General features: G+C 40.6%; 1 protein-coding gene across 8 annotated transcripts in view; it reads right to left on the bottom strand.

Annotated features, from left to right (window-relative positions):
• Positions 1-8,963: 8,963 nt before the first annotated feature.
• Positions 8,964-20,330, bottom strand: part of myb (v-myb avian myeloblastosis viral oncogene homolog) — a 34,512-nt gene continuing 23,145 nt past the window's right edge. For 7 of the 8 annotated variants that reach the window (XM_072554042.1, XM_072554033.1, XM_072554077.1 and 4 more), the window contains 3 exons: positions 19,838-19,945; positions 12,899-13,015; positions 8,964-10,310 (listed from right to left, as the gene is read on the bottom strand). In XM_072554042.1, coding sequence (XP_072410143.1) covers positions 10,197-10,310; positions 12,899-13,015; positions 19,838-19,945 — 339 coding nt within the window. In that variant the 3' untranslated portion in view covers positions 8,964-10,196. Of the gene's footprint in view, positions 10,311-10,616; positions 10,697-12,898; positions 13,016-19,837; positions 19,946-20,330 lie in introns of all 8 variants that reach the window. The other variant, XM_072554059.1, reaches the window with a different exon arrangement.

Below are 20,330 nucleotides of genomic sequence, written 5' to 3'. Positions count from 1 at the left end.
CTGGAAATCACCTTCCATTCGCAAAACCAGTCATAGATTGTCTCTGAACTAATTCTGGGTCCAACATGCCACATTACTGTGTATCCCATGTGCTTTATTTTTTTTCTTAATTGTCTCTCTATGGGCCCTGTAGCGAATATCCACCTTCATCTATCTAAAAATCTAACTATCTTGATTAATCCATGCCTCTCAAGTAATAGTTAATCTTGTGTCTCAATATTATGTCTAATAATTGACCCATCACTAAGGTCAGACTGACTGGCTATAATTATTTGGTGTATCCCTCATACCCTTTTTAAAATATGGCACAATGTTTGTGGCTCCCAATCCTCTGATACCTCACCTGTACCAAGCGAGGTTTGAAAAACGATCCTCAGACCATCTGCTATTTACTCCTTGATTTCCTTTGTATCTGCCTGGGATACAATGCAACCAGCCCTGATGATTTATCCACCTTAAGGAGATCAATGACTCCAGTATTTTCTTTCTCTTTCATGGTTATTTTTATCTTTTGTTTCACACTCCCCCTTTTAACTAAAAGTCTCTCCATCATCACTGTCCTTTGTGAAGATAGACACAAAATATTCATGCAGAACCTTGCCCCCATCTTCTGCATCCATGCACAAGTTACCATGTACATCTGTTAGGGCCAATCCTTTCCTTAGTCACTTTCATCATAAGTTTTGGATTGTCATTCATTTTAACAACCAATTTTTTTGTGTCTTCCATCTTCTGTGTCTGCTTCCTTAATTTCATTTTTCACTTCTCCCCTGTACTTTCTATACTCTTTTGAGCATACTAAAGTATTTAAAATTTTGTCCTAAGCTTGATTTATCTGCATTATTAGCTGTGTTTGCTACTCTATAACCACCCCTTTATCTTTGTAGGGACATCTCTATGCTGTGCCGAGAGAAACTCATTTTTGAGATTCCTCTGATTTCTCTGCATCCCACAGAATTGCCACTGACTTTTCTTCAAGTAGCTGTTGCCTGTCCACTTTGTGTCAGCGCAGATGCAAAACTTTGCAAACTTTGTAAAGTGTACCTTACCCAGTTTAGAACATTTACTCTTGTTTTATATAAAACAACCTGGGCTAATGAGATGGGATCTAATGGCAGACATCTAAACAGGATCCCAGATTTTCACCGTGACAAAGGGCATCTCTGCCAAGCCAGCAACACTGAGAGAAATTACAATGCTGACAATAGCATTTCTCCTGCTTGCAGGGAAGGGACTGGAGGGAGGCAGGTCTTCATACTTGTGAAGTTCCCAGGCCACTCAGCACATCAAGTCTGCCATGTTATTTGATGTGATCGTGGATGATCTGATAAACCTCAACTCTACTTTCCTGCATTTTGGAGAGGCCAGAGTTATCACCCTTCTGCTCTTTTAAGACATTTTTCCAAACCAACCCTTCAATTGAGTGTTTGGTTACTCACCCCCAATGTCTCTTCATGTGGCATACAGTCAGATGTTAATCAGTGGCAATAAAGCAAGAGCTTTGACACACAGTAGCTTAACTGCAAAAAAGGCTCTACAAATTCAAGTTGTTGTTATATTCTGGACTTCCAGTTGCCATCAAGAAATGGCAGTTTTTTGTGAAAAGTAGACATGATTGTGCACAAAAGTGTGTGGTATTTAAAAACACAGTACCATGTATTTCTGCTTTCCTGTTGCATCCACGTTCTTCTGATAGTGTGGTAACCAGAACTGCACGCAATATTCTAAATGGGGCCGAACGAAAGTTTTGGACAGCTGTAACATAACTTGCCAACTTGTATATTTGATTCCCTGGTTGATGAGGGTAACCATGCTGTATGCCTTCTTGACCACCTTATCCATCTCGACCATCTTATCCATCTGTGTTGCCACTTTCAGGGAATGTGTACACCCAGATCCCTCTTTTTATTGTACAATTTGCATCTGTATTTGATCTTCCAAAATACATCACATTGTATATGCCCAGATTAAACTCCACCTGCCATTTTTCTGCCAAAATCTGCCAACTGTCTATGTTCCACTGTATCATTTGACAATCCTCCTCACCATCTGTAACTCCCTCAATTTTGTTGTCATCCACAAACCTACTAATCAGACCGCCTACATTTTCCTCCAGATCATATATATAATATACATATATATTACAAATGACAAAGGTCCCAAAACTGATCCCTGCAGAACACCACTAGTTACTGATCTCCTTTCCAAAAGCATCCTTCCATTGCTACTCTGTCTTCTGTGAGCAAGCCAATATTGTATCTTATTGACTAGTTCACCCTGGATCCCATAAGACTCTAACCTTTGTATCAGTCTGCCGTGAGATACCCTATCAAATGACATACTAAAGTCCATCATCAATCATTCTTGTCATCTTCTCAAAAAACTCAAATCAACTTGATGAGACATGATGCTTCACACACAAACCCAAGCTATCCATCACTAACAAGTCAATTTGCTCCCAAATTTGAAGAAATCCTGTCTCTCATTATCTTCTCCAACAGTTCTCCTACCAGACATCAGACTCTACTTATCTGGATTATGTCTGTTTCTCTTCTTAAACAAATGAATAACATTGGCCATTCTACAGTTTTCTGGAATCTTACCTGAAGCCAAAAAGGATGCAAAGATATTTGTTAAGTCCACAGCAATTTCCTCCTTTGCCTCTCACACCATCCTAGGATAGATCCCATCTGGCTCAGGGGATTTGTCTATCGTAATGTATTTCAAGACACCCAACAGTTCCTCTTTCATTATGTTGCACTGCCTAAGAATACTTACACACTTTTCCCTCACCTCAATCTCCCACATGTCCCTCTCTTTGGTGAATACTGATGTAAAATTAAGGGTCTCGCCCATTTCCTCTTGTTCCATACATAACCTCCCTCCTTTATCCTTGTGTGGGCCTACTCTTTCCCTAATTCCCCTCTTCCCCCTAATAAATTAATACAATGGCTTGGAGTTCTCCTTAACATTGCTAGCCAGGGACATTTCATGGATCCTTTTAGCCTTCCTAACTCCCTGTTTGAGTTCTTTCCTACTTGCTCTAAATTCTTCAAGGATTCCATCTGTTTTTAGTTGCCTGGACCTGAGGCATGCTATTTTTTTTCTGACTAAGCTGATAATTGCCCTTGTCTTCCAAGGCTCCTGAATCCTCACATTCCTGTTCTTCCTATTCACAGGAACATGCCTGTCCTGCACTCTAATCATCTGGCCTTGAAAAAGACTCTCCAGTTATCAGATGTGGATTGACCCTGATACAGCTGCTTCCAATCCTCATCCGCCAATTCTTGCCTACTTCATCATAGTTGGTCTTTCCCCAATTCAACACTTTCATCTGAAGTCCACTCTTGTCCTTTTCCATAAGTATCTGAAAATTTACAGAATTATGGTCACTATTCCCAAAATGCTCCCTTGCTGAAACTTTGATCACCTGGCCAGGCATATTACTCAATACCAGGTCCAATATAGGTTTTACTGTCTGCTTGATACAGATTATGTCTGTTTATTTGTTGTACTTGAACTGGCAGTCTTTATTAGCCTGCCTTAATAACCTGCTTTGATGACACTTCAAATCTTTTGAACAATCCCTTCATCACAATGGAATCAGAAGTGGGAAATCAGATAGAAGAGATATAAACAAGAGATGTGGTAAACATGGGTTAATATAGGAGAAGAGGGTCACCTCATTTGCCAGGGTCTGATGGTCAAGGTGGGTGGGTGCAAGCTCATGTAGATAGGTTGAGCAGGGACCTGAGGAGATGTGAAACATGTGGGTTTACAGAAAGGGCTACCATGAAGGAAATCTGGGGATTGGGGCCTGACTCGCACAGATGTGGAGGCTGGAATCTACTGGCCAAAGATCAAAATACTGTTGTCTTCTATTGTGCTAGAAATTGAAAGTACTCAACAGGGAAGGAAGTGACTGCAACCGCAGCCAGACCAAGCGTGTTACATATCTTGATTTGTTAGAAAGGGGGTTGCAAGAACTATCAATGTGAGGCCCTTTCAAGGGGAACATTGCACACAGATTCATGCACTGTATAAGCTGCTCAGCTGCAGGCCCCCTGATTCCTGGTGAACCTAGGGCATTGATTCTTCATGTGCTGCATAACTTCTTGACCGGACATCACCTACCACTACATTTGCACCAAGGCCAGGGCAAGATTTGCATATCTTAATATGAGGACTAATGGACTCTGCTTGTTCATCTTGCTTCCTTGTCCTGTATGAACTTTAAGTTATGCATCATGCTGCCACAGTTATATTTGGGGCTACACAGAGACTTGATGTAGATCTCCGCAGGAGTTCCTCGGGGTAGTGTCCTTGACATAACCATCTTTAGCTGCTTCATCAATGACCTTCTCTCCTTCATAAGACTAGAAGTGGGGATGTTCACTGATAATTTCACAATGTTCAGCATCATTCCCAACTCCTCAGATTCTGAAGAAGTTCAGGTCCAAATATCCAGGTTTTAGCTCACAAATGGCAAGTAGTATTCACACTATACAAATGCCACTCAACTACCATCTCCAACAAAAGAGAATCTAGCCATTGCTCCTTGATGATCAATGGCATTATCATTGAATCCCCCACTATCAACAACCTGTGGGTTATCATTGTCCAGAAATGGAACTGGACTGGCTTTATAAACACTGTGATTGTCTTATGGTGCAATGATGTTGCCCCTATCTCTGTGCCAGAAGGTCTGGGTTCATCGCCCACCTGCTCGGTTTGGCTGAAATACCCATAAGCACTATCATTAAAAGAGCACGTCAGAGGCTAGGAATCCTGTAGCAGGTAACTCACTTCTAAACTCTCAAAAGCCTGTTCACATTCTCCAAGGCACAAGTCAGGAATGTGATAGAATATTCCTCAAATGCCTGGATGGATACAGTTTCAACACTCAAGAAGCTTGACACCATCCTGAACAAAGCAGCCCACTTAAATGCCACCACATTCACAAACATTCACCACCACCAATGCCCAGTTGTACTATAGAATTTCACCAAGGCTTCTTAGACAGTACCTTCCCCAAACCCCACAAGCCCCCTACTAAAAAGAAGGATGAGGTAGCAAATACATGGAGACATCACCACCTGCAAGCTCCCCTGCAAGATCATTAATAAGATCCTTCAGTATCCTCATAACATTACGAGTGTGTACCTACACCAAATGGACAGCAGCAATTCGAAAGGACAGCTCACTACCACCTTCTCAAGGATAATCGGAAATTGGCAATAAATGCTGGGCCAGCCAGTGACACCCACATCTCACAAATGTTTACAAAAAAAATAAAATTTATACAAATGTGATACTTATCACATGTGCCACCAAAATGCCCTCAAAAGGACTTTCTCATTCTTTTCATCCAGTATGTCCTGCCATTGTCACAGGATCAGAGCTGGGGTGAAGTGAGCCTGTTCAGAAGTGAAGCCCATCGGCCATGTTAGCTTGGTCATGCAACCCCAAGGCCAGTTGTGTCTGGAGGACCATAGATGTTGTGAGTCTTCTTGACAGACAAGTGAATTCTCCTCAGCTAGAACAGCCATGGATCGGAGGGGGGCAGAGAGGGTGGAGATGTACCTCTGGAGTGCCAGACTTCTGAGCAGCCTGTGTGTGCTTCCTCTTCTGATTATATGCTTCCTGGCATTGCCTTGTCTTCTTATGAGGAAAGGGGCACCTGGACAGAGTGCTTTTCCAGCACCACTCTGATCTAAATTACAAAGGCTGCCTGCCTCTTGCTAAGTACTAAAGACCTTATGAGCTAAAAAGCAAGCGAAAAAACAGCTAGCATCTGACATCTGACCAATTCTAGAGATTCTGTGTAGATACACAAGATACTTGGATTTTCCCTAACTTCAATCAATCTGCCACAAACATACCAGTCCTGGTTTGCCTCTCACCTCTAAAGTACATGCTGGAGGCCCTGATGTTGTGGCTGAATTGGGCTGAGATCAAGCACAATGATATTGTGAAGCTGGCGCTTTACTAATGTTGGGTTGGGGAAATGAAGGATCGAGGAAGTATATGTGCATCGACTATAGACATATCTTGTGTAGAATAAGCAGTTCCATGTAAAAAGAAACTAGATGACTGGCACAGCTATTCCACAAGCTACAATGTACACTGTCGAGTCACCTGAGAGCCACTCCAAGTTCCTGTCAAGCGATTGTGCCATCGAGTGAGTTTCTTGATTACGCAGTTGAACATTGAAAATGTGGCAATAATATGGCAAGCTGAATCATTAATAAGATGCAAACACGTGGAAATACATTTCCTGCCAGCCAATGAGAAGATTCTAAGGCATGAGGATTTAATCAAGACTTTTTCTCAATGTCACAAATCTGATCTTTGGACATCATTTTCACGAGAGGAAGATTTGGCCCTCAAACTCAATTTGTTGGAAAGTTAGCATTTCCAAAACTGTGGATCACAAACCCCACTGAGATCACAGCAGGTAAGGCCGCAAGCTCCCCAATCTCTGAGATCGCATCCCAGACAGTTATCAAGGCCCTGTGACATCCAGTCCTTCGTGCCTCTTTCAGAATTAGGATAAAAGTCACAGTGATTTACAACACAGGAAAAGGCCCTTCAACTTGTTGCATCTTCACCAGTCAAAAACAATGATCTTATTACTTAATCCCATTTTCCAGCATTTGGCCCATATCCTTGCAAGCCTTGCATTTGCAAGTGCATATCTAAATGCATCTTAAATGTTATGAGGGTTTCTGTCTCTATTACCCTTACAAGGAGTGAGCTCCCACCATTCTCTGGGTGAAAAAGCTTTTCTTCACATCTTCTGTAAACCTACTGCTCCTTAAGTACATCTCCCTTGGCCATGATCCCTCTATCAAGAGGAAATGTCTTCCTGTCTATGGTTCTCATAATTCTATACATCTCAATCACGTCCCCTCAATTTCCTTTGCTCTAAGGGAGACCTGTCAGTTCAATTTCTCTTCATAACTGAAACTCTCCAGCTCAGGCAATTTCCTGGTAAATCTCTGTTGCAGTGCTATCACATCCATACGTTATCTGCATGACTGACACGAGACTCCCCAAGCAGGTGCTGGACTCCCAACTGTGAAATGGCAGGTGAACCTCTGGTATACTGAGAAAGCGCTTCAGTAATACCTCAAATGTTTCACTGGTGAAGTGCAGCATTCCCACAGATACCTGGGAATCACTGGCCCAGGACCATCCAAAATACAGGAACATCCAAGGTGATATTGGGCACCTCAAAATTTGCCATTGGGAAAAAGCGGAAGCCAGGTGAAAACAGACACACCAATGCCCCACATACCCCTTCCTGTGACCACTTTCTATTCCAAGTGCAAGAGCAGGAGGTAATCACATCAGTCTGTAGAGCCACCTATGGATCACCCTGAAACTGGAAGAGTCACCCTCGTCTGCAAGGGACTGCCAATAAATGAATGTATCACATCCCTCCTATAATGTGAAGTCCAGAACAGCAGATAATAGTCTGTGGCCTAACCCAACATTTTATAGTTCCAACATAACCTCCCTGCTCTTAAACTCTATGCTTCAAATAATAGAGGTAAATATACCATGTCTTCTTAACCACTTTATCCACCAGTTGTGATACCTTAAGGGACTAGTATACATGCATGCTAACTCGCGATGCTTCCCAGGGTCTTATCGTGTATCATGTAATTTCTTGCCAAGTTTGCTCTGCTCCAATACCTCGCATTTATCTGACTGAATTTCATTTACCACTGATCAGCCATCTATATCCTCTTGCAGTCTGATGCTATCATCGCCATTTAACATCACAAGTTTTCATATTGCAAATGAACGTATTGATCAACCATCCTACATTCAAATCTTAATATTTCAATAAACCACAATCAGCAAAGGCCCCAACACTGACCCCCTATGGCACTCCTCTGAACAGACTTTGTCGGAAAAACACCCCATAACTATCACCCTCTGCATCCTGCAACTCAACTAATTATGGATCCAATTTGCCAAATTTCCTTGGATTCCATAGGTTCTTAGCTTTGGTATCAGTCTTCCAAACAGGGCCTTATCAAAAGCCTTGCTGAAATCCACAGAATATATGAAAAGCATTGCACTTATCTACACACCCAGCCACCTCTTTGAAAGATTTAAACAAATTGGTCAGACATGACCACCTCATAATAAAATCCTGCTGACTGTACTTGATTAGCCCTGTGTAGCTAAATACAGATTCTGTCCCTTAGAGTTGCTTCCAATAGGTTTCTCACCACTGAGGTTAGACTGATTGATTGTCTGTAGTGTTCTGATTTACCCCTTGATCCCTTCTTGAATAACTGTCCGTCAGTCCTCTGGCACCTTTCCTTTGGCCAGAGAGAAACGAAAATTTTGGCAAGAGCCCCGGCTATTTCTTCCCTTGGCTTACTCAACAACCTGAGTTACATTTCATCCAGCCCTGGAGATTTATCATTTTTAAAGCCTGCCAGCAGCAACTGAATTACCTAGCAGACAGTTTACAAGGCTTCAGAAACATCATGCAGGCCACAAGCTCTGATTAAGAAGCTTTTGGTTTCATGTTTGCACTGTGGTCTCAGTTGCGAATTTTATGAAGAACAGTGTACATCAGGATACTTTTATGACCATGATCCTTCTCTGAGCAATGTACAACAGAATACATGCATTTATATCATCTTTAAAGCAAGTAACATTCATCAGAGGTCACACATAGCTATTCTGGACTAAACTGTAGCTTGCATTCAGCTTCAGAAAGGTCTGACACTAGAAAATATGAAATGCCTGATTAAAACCTAGTGAAGTACTGGAAAATAAAATTAATGCTGATACCACCTTTTCCTACTGATACATAGGAAATCCAGAAAGGGCAGATTGCAGAGTATAAAGGCATAATTCAACTTAGGGCACATACAACTCAGAAATTCTTACCAACTTAAAATATTTCATAAAAATAAAATGAAACAAACTTTTTAAGTAGAAAAACACACTTTTATTTTCTGTACATGGCAGTGGCTATACAATGGTAGTCAATGTATTAGTGCAGGTAATTTGCACCAAGCTGATATTAAGGTAGTACATTTTGAAAGTCACTTATTTTACTTTTAAATCAAGTGCTCGGTGTATGTATACCAGAAGAGTTGGACATGACAATAGAACAAAGCCAAGACTTCTTGAACAAATTGTACAATGCATTAAAAAAACATTTGGGCCAGAATGCCTTGAGTTAAATATGAAATGAATGGGACAAAAGTAATAAAAAAAAATTAGTGAATGTATCAGTGTTCTCCCAAAATACAAAAGGTGCATCATATTCATTTTGTCACAATAAGACAAAACATTTCACTTCCCAAAAGTTTGTATTTGTAAATGCTAGGTTTAAAAAAAAATACTAGCTACCAGTGCATTGTTGATCAACTAACACCATTTTCTCTGATAACTCTACTGCCCATTTCATGCAGCATGTCTACATGCTAAAGTCTTTAGCAGCACAACACATTATCCATTTGGCATTTACAAAATTAACTTACTGGATAAAATATACATTTTTCATACATAAAACTTTGTTTTTACATACAGTATCAGTATTATTCAAGCTACACACAAACACACATGCACATATATCTTATATATATGTATGTATATTATATATAATATATATGGCTCAAAACAAGGCCCAAAAAAACAAACAAAAACAATACTTCAAACCTATCAATTTTACATCTTCAAAAGCTTGATTTTTTTCATCTAATTTGGTTTGTAGTAATGCTATACCTCTATTTTGTCAACAGTGCATTTCATTTAATTTATTAACTTACATATTTAAATTACATCAGTCTTGAAGTACTTCCAAAAACTAATTGCTTTTCCGCCACCCAATACAAAAAGAATACTGATATGTTACAGTCTGCTGAATAGAACTGAAAATATTTATTCAACTTTTTTTTAAATAGAAGGAATCATTTTTGTAACTTCAAGCATCTTTTACTGTAGATAACTGTGATATTTATCTTTTTGGCTGGTGAAATACAACCCTTCTAGTCTGACAAACAACAGAATTGTGCTTAGTGAAGAATGGAATTTGCGCCATTGAATTGTTGTCATAAAACATTGCTCTACATCCATTGATGGAGAGCTCACAAGAAGAAATGAGGATTGTGAGTCAACAACGTGTTTCAAAACTTCTTAATGCTTAGTTGGAAAAAAAATTACATAACTAATGTTCGAGTAGAAAAGGTGTTCATGTATTTGCGTGCTTGCTCAGTTACAATAAGTTGATCTTCTGTTTTCCCACAAGCCACAGCCTCCCAAGTATTGGCAAACTGCAAGAAAAGACACAAGAAGTTATATCTCTGCTTGAAAGTAAATAATTCATTCGTCTGTTTAAAACCTATAACCTCACTGCATATACAGGATTTATCCTACTGTAGTTGCCTACATTATTCGTTTAAGTGACTAACCTTACTAATTCTGTAAGAAGGTATATTGTGGTAAGTAATGGCACCTCAGAGTATTAACTTCATTTCTTCTACTAAAACAATACATATTTAACAAAAAAGGAAAACTATAAACACATTTAAATAAAAAGAACAATTAAATATCTAATCATTCCTATATGAATCTCTTACTGGCTTTATGGAGTGCTGGAACAGAGTTTCAGCTAACCAGGGTTCCAGGTCCAGGGACTTCTCAAATCCAGCTGGGATACCTGAAAATATATTACACGAGTCCAGCTGCCAGTTTTCCACATTCAAGTACAGAATGTACACAATAATTATACCATCAATAGCCTTCCCCATCCCAGAAAACATCAACATATGGAACTTAATATGACTAAATTCCTTTGAATAATGAAATGATTTGTTTTCATTTCCCTATAAGTATTTTATAACTTAAAGTGTAAATTCAGTATCATCCACTCGCCCTTAACGTGAGCCAATGTAATATTCATGTATGAACTAGATAAAATTGAATCGTTTGCACTCAAATATTATTTTAATTGAGTACTCTGTCAATGCTTTTCTGTTTACAGTAGAGGGGGAAATTTAGTTAATGCAAATGGTGAAAAATGGATTGAAAAATTTAGTAGCTATTTTATGCCACACACAAGTTTATTTTCCATGAAAGTTGATGCTAATTCGCTACCAGACCAATATGCATTACTGGTGTAGGTGATTTCATGCAGATAGAAATCTGGTATTTTTACAAGTAAAAATTCTAATTAGTAAGTGAATAATCTTACAGGCTAAAGGTGTGTGGAGTTAAAGGTGAGGTTCCATGATTTAATTAATATTTTGTTTCACATATACCATTTTATTTTATTGGTTTTGCAATAATTTATTGCAAATTTATGTTTTAGAGCATTAAGTATAAATGAAAGTGAAAAAGACTTGAGCCTGTTTTCTAAACACGCCAAGTGCACAACCTACTGACAATGCGTATAGGAGTTCAGAGATTTTCTCCCCATTCGAAAGTAAAATGCTACCACAAATATTTCCCATTATTTTCCATTCATTTAAATTATGATTCAAGATTTGATCACATTTCAGGTTTCAGTGAAATAAAGGCTCACATTTTAGCGTTTTAACAACTGGAAATGATGGAATATTTTAAGCATTTGGATTCATTGTCGCAGTATAAAGAAACCCAATGCATATCATTCTTTAAAGTGCATGGATTTGTTCCTCAGTAGTTTAATTACTTATTTCAATATGTATACTAGCAACACAAGAAAAGCCAAAATGTACACTGAATTCTTGTTTTTTTAATTCTAAAGTGTATTTACATTATTTTTCAAAAACACGAAATTAAACAAATTAAAAAGAAAATAATGCCTCAATACAACAGGTTCAAAGAGGAGCTAAAATCCTCCCTGTTCCTGTTCAACATCAGTGGTTTGTAAAATGTGAAGTCTTTATGCTGCAAAAATTAAAACATTTGACTACTGTAATAATAAACTAGAAATACCACACTAAGCAAAAAATGAATGGCTACAGATATGTAAGAATGAATATTTTAGATTCTAAATTCTGATATTAAATGCAAAATATCCAATGTTGATGCATAAAAATGCTTTACTGCATTTAAACCTTGCAAATTTATGAAACATAAATCTACTCTTCGCATTGTTAGTGAAACATTCATACATCAGACATAATTGTTTATTTCCCTTCACATCAAATGTGAGAAGGGAGCAAATAAAATTCAACAACATAATTAAAGGTTATACAGCCTTAGAGTCAGACAGCACAGAAGCAGACGCTTTGGTTCAACTTGGCCATGTCGACCAAGTTCCCCAACTAAACTAATACCATTTGCCTGTATTTGGCCCATATCCTTCTAAACATTTCCTATTCATAGCTGTCCAAATGTCTTTTTAACATTGTAATTGTGCCTGCACCTACCACTTCCCCAGGCCATTTATTTCACACATGGACCACCCTGTGTGAAAAAGTTGCCCCTCAGGTCCCTTTTAAATATTTCTCCGCACTGTAAAATTATGCTTTCTAGTTTTGAACTCCCCAACCCTTGGGAGAAAACCTTTGCAATTCAGCTTATCTGTGCGCCTCATGACTTTATAAATCTCTAAAAGGTCACCCCTCAACCTCCAATGTTCCAGTGAAAAAAGTCCCAGCTTATTCAGCTCTCCTTATAACTCAAACCCTGAGGTGAAATTCTGCACGTAACAAAATGCAGAGTACCTGTTGTGCACTTGTCCATTAAATTCAAGTTAAGGTGTATTACGAGTAGACTGTCCATTGAATCCAATTTGTTCCCTCTGCCCAAGTTGAATTTCATGGTCAATGTGCTCAGTCTTACCCAGTAGAGGAGAACTCTTTTAAAAAATGCCAAAAGTTTGCAAAGCTCAGTTATGTAGCTTAACCTCTAATTCATAACATGTCATACATACCTGCAATGAACTGCCCATCTGCTTGCTCATTTGTGCTGCAAATGCTTTGTTAAGAATGTCATCAGTCTTCTCTGATACAGGCATCATTAATACAGAACTTGTCAGGAGATTTTGCATCTAGGATGAGGCATATAATCAAAATCAATTTCCATTTATATTATAACATTCTTTTAAAATTAATATTCTTCCCTTTCCAGTAACTTCCTTAGATACGTCCTATCAACTCCCGTGATATCCTGCTCCCAGAGATCTCCTGGTATATGTTTACAAAAAGAAGTTCAAGAAAGTTATTCAGGGCAACACTGATCTTCCTCTCTATGACAAAATGCCTGATATTCAATTGGAAACATACAGGAAAAGCATACTGTGAATCAACAATGTATTGTTCTCATGTCTGTTGTTCAAATAAAAATCACAGCACAACACAATTCCTTTCTGAAATCTATTTGTCCTGCTAGGAGGACAACTAATAAAAATTAAAATTCTCCACCTCAACATCTTCTGTAGCCAAGTCAAAAAATTTGGATTTTAAGTTGCTCTTGGCTGTTGCCAGGAAGGGTATTATATGTGAATAATAATATTAATTTCCCTCATCAAAAGGCATCACCAATCAAACATTCCTGCACAAGAAATGCGAGTTCAGTGAACTGGAAAAATTAGAATTTGCAACCATTGTTCTACAGCAATATACAATGTTCCTCCTATAACAAGAACTATCAAAAATAAAACCAGCTTATTTAACAGTAAGTGGTTAGCAAAACAAAATCAATTCAGGAAACTAAAAATTATTTGGGAGACAGAGACACAAATAAAAGGATGTTTGGGGTGGGGGGTGGGTGTATACTTTCCAAATGGCATGCCCACCTATCTGCCCCCAGACTGTGTAAAACTTTAAGGGAATCTGATGTTGCATTGAGCAACTTGCCGCCCTCTGGTTTACTGAGGCCACCTCAGGGATTCATATGTCCTTTGCAGTAACATTACTCACAAAAGGGGTAGAATGGAATGCCCAAATCATGTGGAAAGCCTAGCAAACTTAGCTGCTCAGAAAGGTGTTACAAAAGAGGGTGAAAGTGATTGCAGTTCCTTGAGAGCTCAACAGAATGGGAAAATAGAATCCTGCATTCATCACATTACTGGTATTCATATTCATTCATCTTCCTGGAGGTATCTGCCCAAGAACATCCTTCAGTCTGGCTCTCCAAATCATTTGAACCTGATATTCCACTCCTTCAGAGACCTCTGACCCTGGATTTACCTTGGCTTTTCACTGTGGTGGGCCTGGCTGCAGCCCCCGGAATTGGCTGTTGCTCCCAACTGCAGCTATTGGACATAGAGCTCCTGGAAATCCAATGTCTAGGACAGGCAGCTCTCCAAGACAATATTTGGGAGATGAGAATGAAGGTGGGCCTAAGGCTCGTCTTAAAACACTTAATGCTGCTGCCAGCGTTTAATTGCTGTAGGACAGTAAACTGATTTGTGGGCAGGCTTTCACACCCAAATGTTTTAGCTAGGGAAGACAGGACTGCAGTACCCTGTAAAATCCAGTCCATAAAAAGAGGGAACTATTAGATGTTTTAGAGAAGGCTTGTACTCAAACCAATCAATTAAAACATTTATGGGGCAAAAATCAATCACCATGTGTAGAAATCATGATGCCTGATTATCCACTACCTACTCTTGTTGGTGAGATGTAGGCAGCATGCAAACTTTGTGTGGATACTCCTTTCATTGATTGGCAGTATCTCAAATGCTGAATATGTTACACACTTGACTGAGGGAATATTGTACTGTTGAAGGAACCAGGTTTCAAATGAGACATTAAAAACAAGGCACTATCCACCTCGAATAAGTAAGAAAGGACCCTTAGGATCATTTTGAAGAATAAATCTCATGGCCTTGTCAATATTTATCCTCCAGTTAACATCACATAAACAGACTACCTGGTCATTATCATATTGTTCTAAGTGGGAATGTGCTGTGTGCAACGTGATTGCTTGTTTTCTACAAGAGTATTTCAAAAATAATTCATTGGTTATAAAGCACTTTGAAGTGCCTTGTTGTTGTGACAAATGTTATACAAATGAAAGTCTTTCTTTCTTTTCCATCCAGTAAGTGGAAAAGACACGATTAGGAGGTCCTTCAAGCACACATCAACTGGAATGGGAACAGGTAGGCATGGAAGTCAATTCAGTGGCAGAACGTTTAATGATCTCACAAGGGTGACAATGGTGTATGAATGCACTCATGTTATCATCAGTCTCACACAATAGTACAGTACACAGCTGTCATTCCCATCAATAATATCTGGCCAACAGGACTCATGCCTAAAATCTATATGCCACAATTCACCCTCGCATATTTAATAAAACTGCCAAATTCAAACTCGCATTTTCCACATACATCCAGACATTCAGCTTTACAAGCACTTCATCTAAACAACTTGTGCATGCTCACCAATTTTTTACTCTGTCTTGAAGGCAAAGATACATAAAACAAGAGGCTGCCAGGGACAGACAAACCTCTATCTTTTGATTTCTTTGGAGGTGGTGTGTTGCAATGTTTTGGTGGGCACTGAGGTAACAGCTTCTGGATTAGTGGTGCTGGAAGAGCACAGCAGTTCAGGCAGCATCTGAGGAGCAGTAAAATCGATGTTTCGGGCAAAAGCCCTTCATCAGGAATAAAGGCAGAGAGCCTGAAGGGTGGAGAGATAAGCTAGAGGAGGGTGGGGGTGGGGAAAAAGTAGCATAGAGTACAATAGGTGAGTGGGGGAGGGGATGAAGGTAATAGGTCAGGGGGGAGGGTGGGGTGGATGGGTGGAAAAGAAGATAGGCAGGTAGGACAAGTCATGGCGACAGTGCTGAGCTGGAAGTTTGGAACGAGGGTGAGGTGGGGAAGGGGAAATGAGGAAACTGTTGAAGTCCACATTGATGCCCTGGGGTTGAAGTTTTCCGAGGCGGAAGATGAGGCATTATTCCTGCAGGCGTCTAATGGTGAGGGGGTGGCGGTGAAGGAGGCCCAGGACCTCCATGTCCACGGCAGAGTGGAAGGGGGAATTGAAATGATGGGCCACAGGGCGGTGTGGTTGATTGTTGTGGGTGTCTCGCAGATGTTCCCTAAAGCGTTCTGCTAGGAGGCGTCCAGTCTCCCCAATGTAGAGGAGACTGCATCGGGAACAAGGGATGCAATAAATGATATTGGTGGCCTTCCACTGACACTCTCAGTTGTTTGGCCAAACTGGTCCTCACCCTTAACAATTTCTCCTTTGAATCCTCCCACTTCCTCCAGAAACACCAGCACCACTCCCCACCTCTTCCTCCGCTACATTGATGACTGCATTGGTGCCACCTCGTGCTCCCGTGAGGAGGTTGAGCAATTCATCAACTTCACCAACACATTCCACCCTTAAATTTACCTGGACCATCTCTGACACCTCCCTCCCTTTCCTGGACCTCTCCATCTCCATTAATGACGACCGACTTGACACTGACATTTTTTACAAACCCACCGACTCCCACAGCTACCTGGATTACACCTCTTTCCACCCAACCTCTTGCAAAAATGCCATCCCGTATTCCCAATTCCTCCGCCTCCGCCGGATCTGCTCCCAAGAGGACTAGTTCCACCACAGAACACACCAGATGGCCTCCTTCTTTAGAGACCGCAATTTCCCTTCCCACGTGATTAAAGATGTCCTCCAACGCATCTCGTTCACATCCCACACCTCCACCCTCAGACCCCACCCCTCCAACCGTAACAAGGACAGAATGCCCCTGGTGCTCACCTTCCACCCTACCAACCTTCGCATAAACCAAATCATCCGTCGACATTTACGCCACCTCCAAAAAGACCCCACCACCAGGGATATATTTCCCTCCCCACCCCTTTCCGCCTTCCGCAAAGACCGTTCCCTCCGTGACTACCTGGTCAGGTCCACGCCCCCCTACAACCCACCCTCCCATCCTGGCACCTTCCCCTGCCACCGCAGGAATTGCAAAACCTGTGCCCACACCTCCTCCCTCACCTCCATCCATGGCCCTAAAGGAGCCTTCCACATCCATCAAAGTTTTACCTGCACATCCACCAATATCATTTATTGTATCCGTTGGTCCCGATGCGGTCTCCTCTACATTGGGGAGACTGGGCACCTCCTAGCAGAGCGCTTTAGGGAACATCTCCAGGACACCCGCACCAATCAACCACACTGCCCTGTGGCCCAACATTTCAACTCCCCCTCCCACTCTGCCGAGGACATGGAGGTCCTGGGCCTCCTTCACCACTGCTCCCTCACCACCAGACGCCTGGAGGAAGAACGCCTCATCTTCCGCTTTGGAACACTTCAACCACAGGACATCAATGTGGACTTCAACAGTTTTCTCATTTCCCCTTCCCCCACCTCTTCCTAGTTCCAAACTTCCAGCTCAGCACTGTCCCCATGACTTGTCCTACCTGCCTATCTTCTTTTCCACCTATCCACCCCACCCTCCTCCCTGACCTATCACCTTCATCCCCTCCCCCACTCACCTATTGTACTCTATGCTACTTTCTCCCAACCCCCACCTTCCTCTCATTTATCTCTCCACCCTTCAGGCTATCTGCCTTTATTCCTGATGAAGGGCTTTTGCCCGAAACGTCGATTTTACTGCTCCTCGGATGCTGCCTGAACTGCTGTGCTCTTCCAGCACCACTAATCCAGAATCCGGTTTCCAGCATCTGCAGTTATTGTTTTTACTGAGGTAACAGCTACCAATATTGCTGAGAACATCGAGGAGGATATTATATTTCTGCCTCAAGTCACTTTCTGAAATTCTACCTCCTCTCATCCTCTTATCTGGCACCAAGTACAAGTTGCAGATGGTATGACCAGACATTTTGTTTCTAACATGCTGTATTTCTCTCACCACAACTTTCTTTTTCAACATTTATGCTTTCAGATATCCAACATATGACTGACTTAGTGCAACTCCAGCAACACAATAAGCTTAACACCACTCAGGAGAAAGTATCCTACCTGACTGGCATCAAGTCCATGCTCAGTAGCAGCAGTGTATACCATCTGCAGAATGCATTGCAGAAATTCACCAAGGCTCCTTAAACCACACCTTTCAATCCATGACTACCAACAACCAGAAAAACAATGGCAGAATATATTTAGAATGTATTACCCACAGGTTCCCCTTCAAGCTACCTACCATCCTGACTTGGAAATGTATGGCTGTTACTTAAGTGAGATTGGATCAAAATCTGTGAATTTCCTCCCTCTACCGAAACCAGGTGGACTGCAGCGTTTCAAGAAGGCAGCTCACCATAATTTCTCAAGGGTAACATGGGATGGGCAGTAAATGCTGGTTCAGCCAGAAATGCTCACATCCCATGAATGATTTATAAAGAAAAAATGCAGTTTGGCCAACCTCAGACTGAATGATGAGAACAAGAGAACATATCTGATGAAAACACATAATTACTTCATTTGAAACGCACAGTTATCAATTTAGATACTCATCTTACACGTACTTCAGAGGATAACATAGAAGTAGCATCAACACCTGTTGAGTTACTAGATATGATTGACCTGCAGATAGATCAGGAGTAAAGAACAGTGTGTACACTAGCTTCATGGAAGGCAAAGTTACAAATAAGTTCTGCTACATGTGGAAATATTACCACTGCAGAAGACAGAGATTGAAGAGGTAGTGTACAGGCATGCATCCAAATGCTTAGTGCATGAACAGGCTAACTGTATTTGTCAAGAAGCAGAGAGGTTTTGCTCAATCTTGGGACATGGCATGTGCAGAAGTTATGGCCTACTGCTTCCAGTGTGAAGGTGATGGCCAATTCCTCAATAGGACTGACAGACCCAGCCCTGATAATAACATCTGATGACTGATATCTCAACTTCCATGAAGCACAGATACAAGCCAAACAATATTCAAGTATTGGATCAGATTGGGGACGAAATTCACACTTCTTACCATACATGCTCAATTTTTCGTTAGGCAAGCTCAGACTGCTGTGCTGATACCAGTGTTCAAGGGGAAGCAGCATCTCTCAGTAGTTCAGAAGGCTTTGCATCAGCAAATTACTGAGATTACTGAGAGGCTGTCCGAAGTGGCTCTTTGATGCAGTAAACAGGTGTCTTCTTCGAGAAAGAGAGTATTTGTGCCACACCACCATATAGCTAGTGGCCCCACTGTTACCTGGGCAGACTGATGCTCTGCATGATAAGGTGTCACAGCACAAAAATCAAGGCCTCAAGGTCCAGGGGTGTCAAGCCATCTGCAGTCTCCCACCAACCATCCTGTAACCACTGGAATAGCATTGTGTATGAGCACCAGACAAGGCAAAGGCATTCACAAAACATTGTGAGAATGTACAGGTAGTTTTTCTATAATGTGATGGTTGCATTTTTGAGCAATCCTACATTATAGAAAAAGTGCTTAATGTTGGTGATGTAATCATGTTACAGCCAACTTGTGTTTTAGAAGTTCATGCTTTAGAAATAGTGTCTTCAGTTTGTCAAATGCGTGACAGAGAATTTGCATTAATGAAACGCATGTTACAATTTTGCAGACCTCAGAAAATTTGTTCACCAAGGAGTTACCAGTGCTAAAAACAGCTCTTTCAAATCTTCAGTCTGACAAAATTCAAATAGCCTATGAAGAAGTAAGAAAATGTAGGATATTATAGGGTGGATGAGAACTATTGGCATTAGTTCTATATAAGCTACAGCTGAATAATTTCCATTCTTCCTCCTTAGGAATCAAAATGCACTCAGTTTATGTGGAGTTTTGGAATTATTTTATCATGAGAGGTTAAAACAGAACATTCAATCTTTCTTTACTTTAGCTTACAGTGCAGTGTATTTCAACATGGATTTGTATCTTATTAATTGAAATTGTTGAAAAATAGAACAAGTGTAACAAGGTTTAGCATACATACAGGTACTTCTTCCAAAGGACCCTGTGAGAAAAGCTGAGTATTTAAGTGTTCTCTTTCCCATGGTGCCAATGTGAGGAATTTCCTCATTTTCTTATCAGGAGACTCCACCTGAAATTAATAAGTAAATTTAAGACTTTATGATTCGGAATATGATCTTGATTTACAAAGAAACATTATGCAATTATCAGGTCTGAAAAAATTAGACAATGGTGATGCAGGAAATGGTTTATTTGTATTTTCACAAGTCTTTTAATAAAGTTACCTGTAATAGCATGATAAATAAGGTCGGAGGAGGTGCTATCAGCAGACAAATGACAGAATGGATTGCTAGCTGGCTTCAAGACAAAGAGCAGGACAAAGAGTACACAGTCTGAGAAGCAGAAAGTGAGAAGTAGAATTCCACAAGGATCAGTACTGGGATTGCTGCTGTTCAGAACTTACATTTATGATTTGAAGTTTAGAATAATAAGATGGCTAGATTTTTATGGACTTG

Source organism: Chiloscyllium punctatum, chromosome 3 (genome assembly GCF_047496795.1).
Source record: "Chiloscyllium punctatum isolate Juve2018m chromosome 3, sChiPun1.3, whole genome shotgun sequence".
Lineage (NCBI taxonomy): Eukaryota > Metazoa > Chordata > Chondrichthyes > Orectolobiformes > Hemiscylliidae > Chiloscyllium > Chiloscyllium punctatum.
This window is presented reverse-complemented; position numbering and strand designations above follow the sequence as displayed.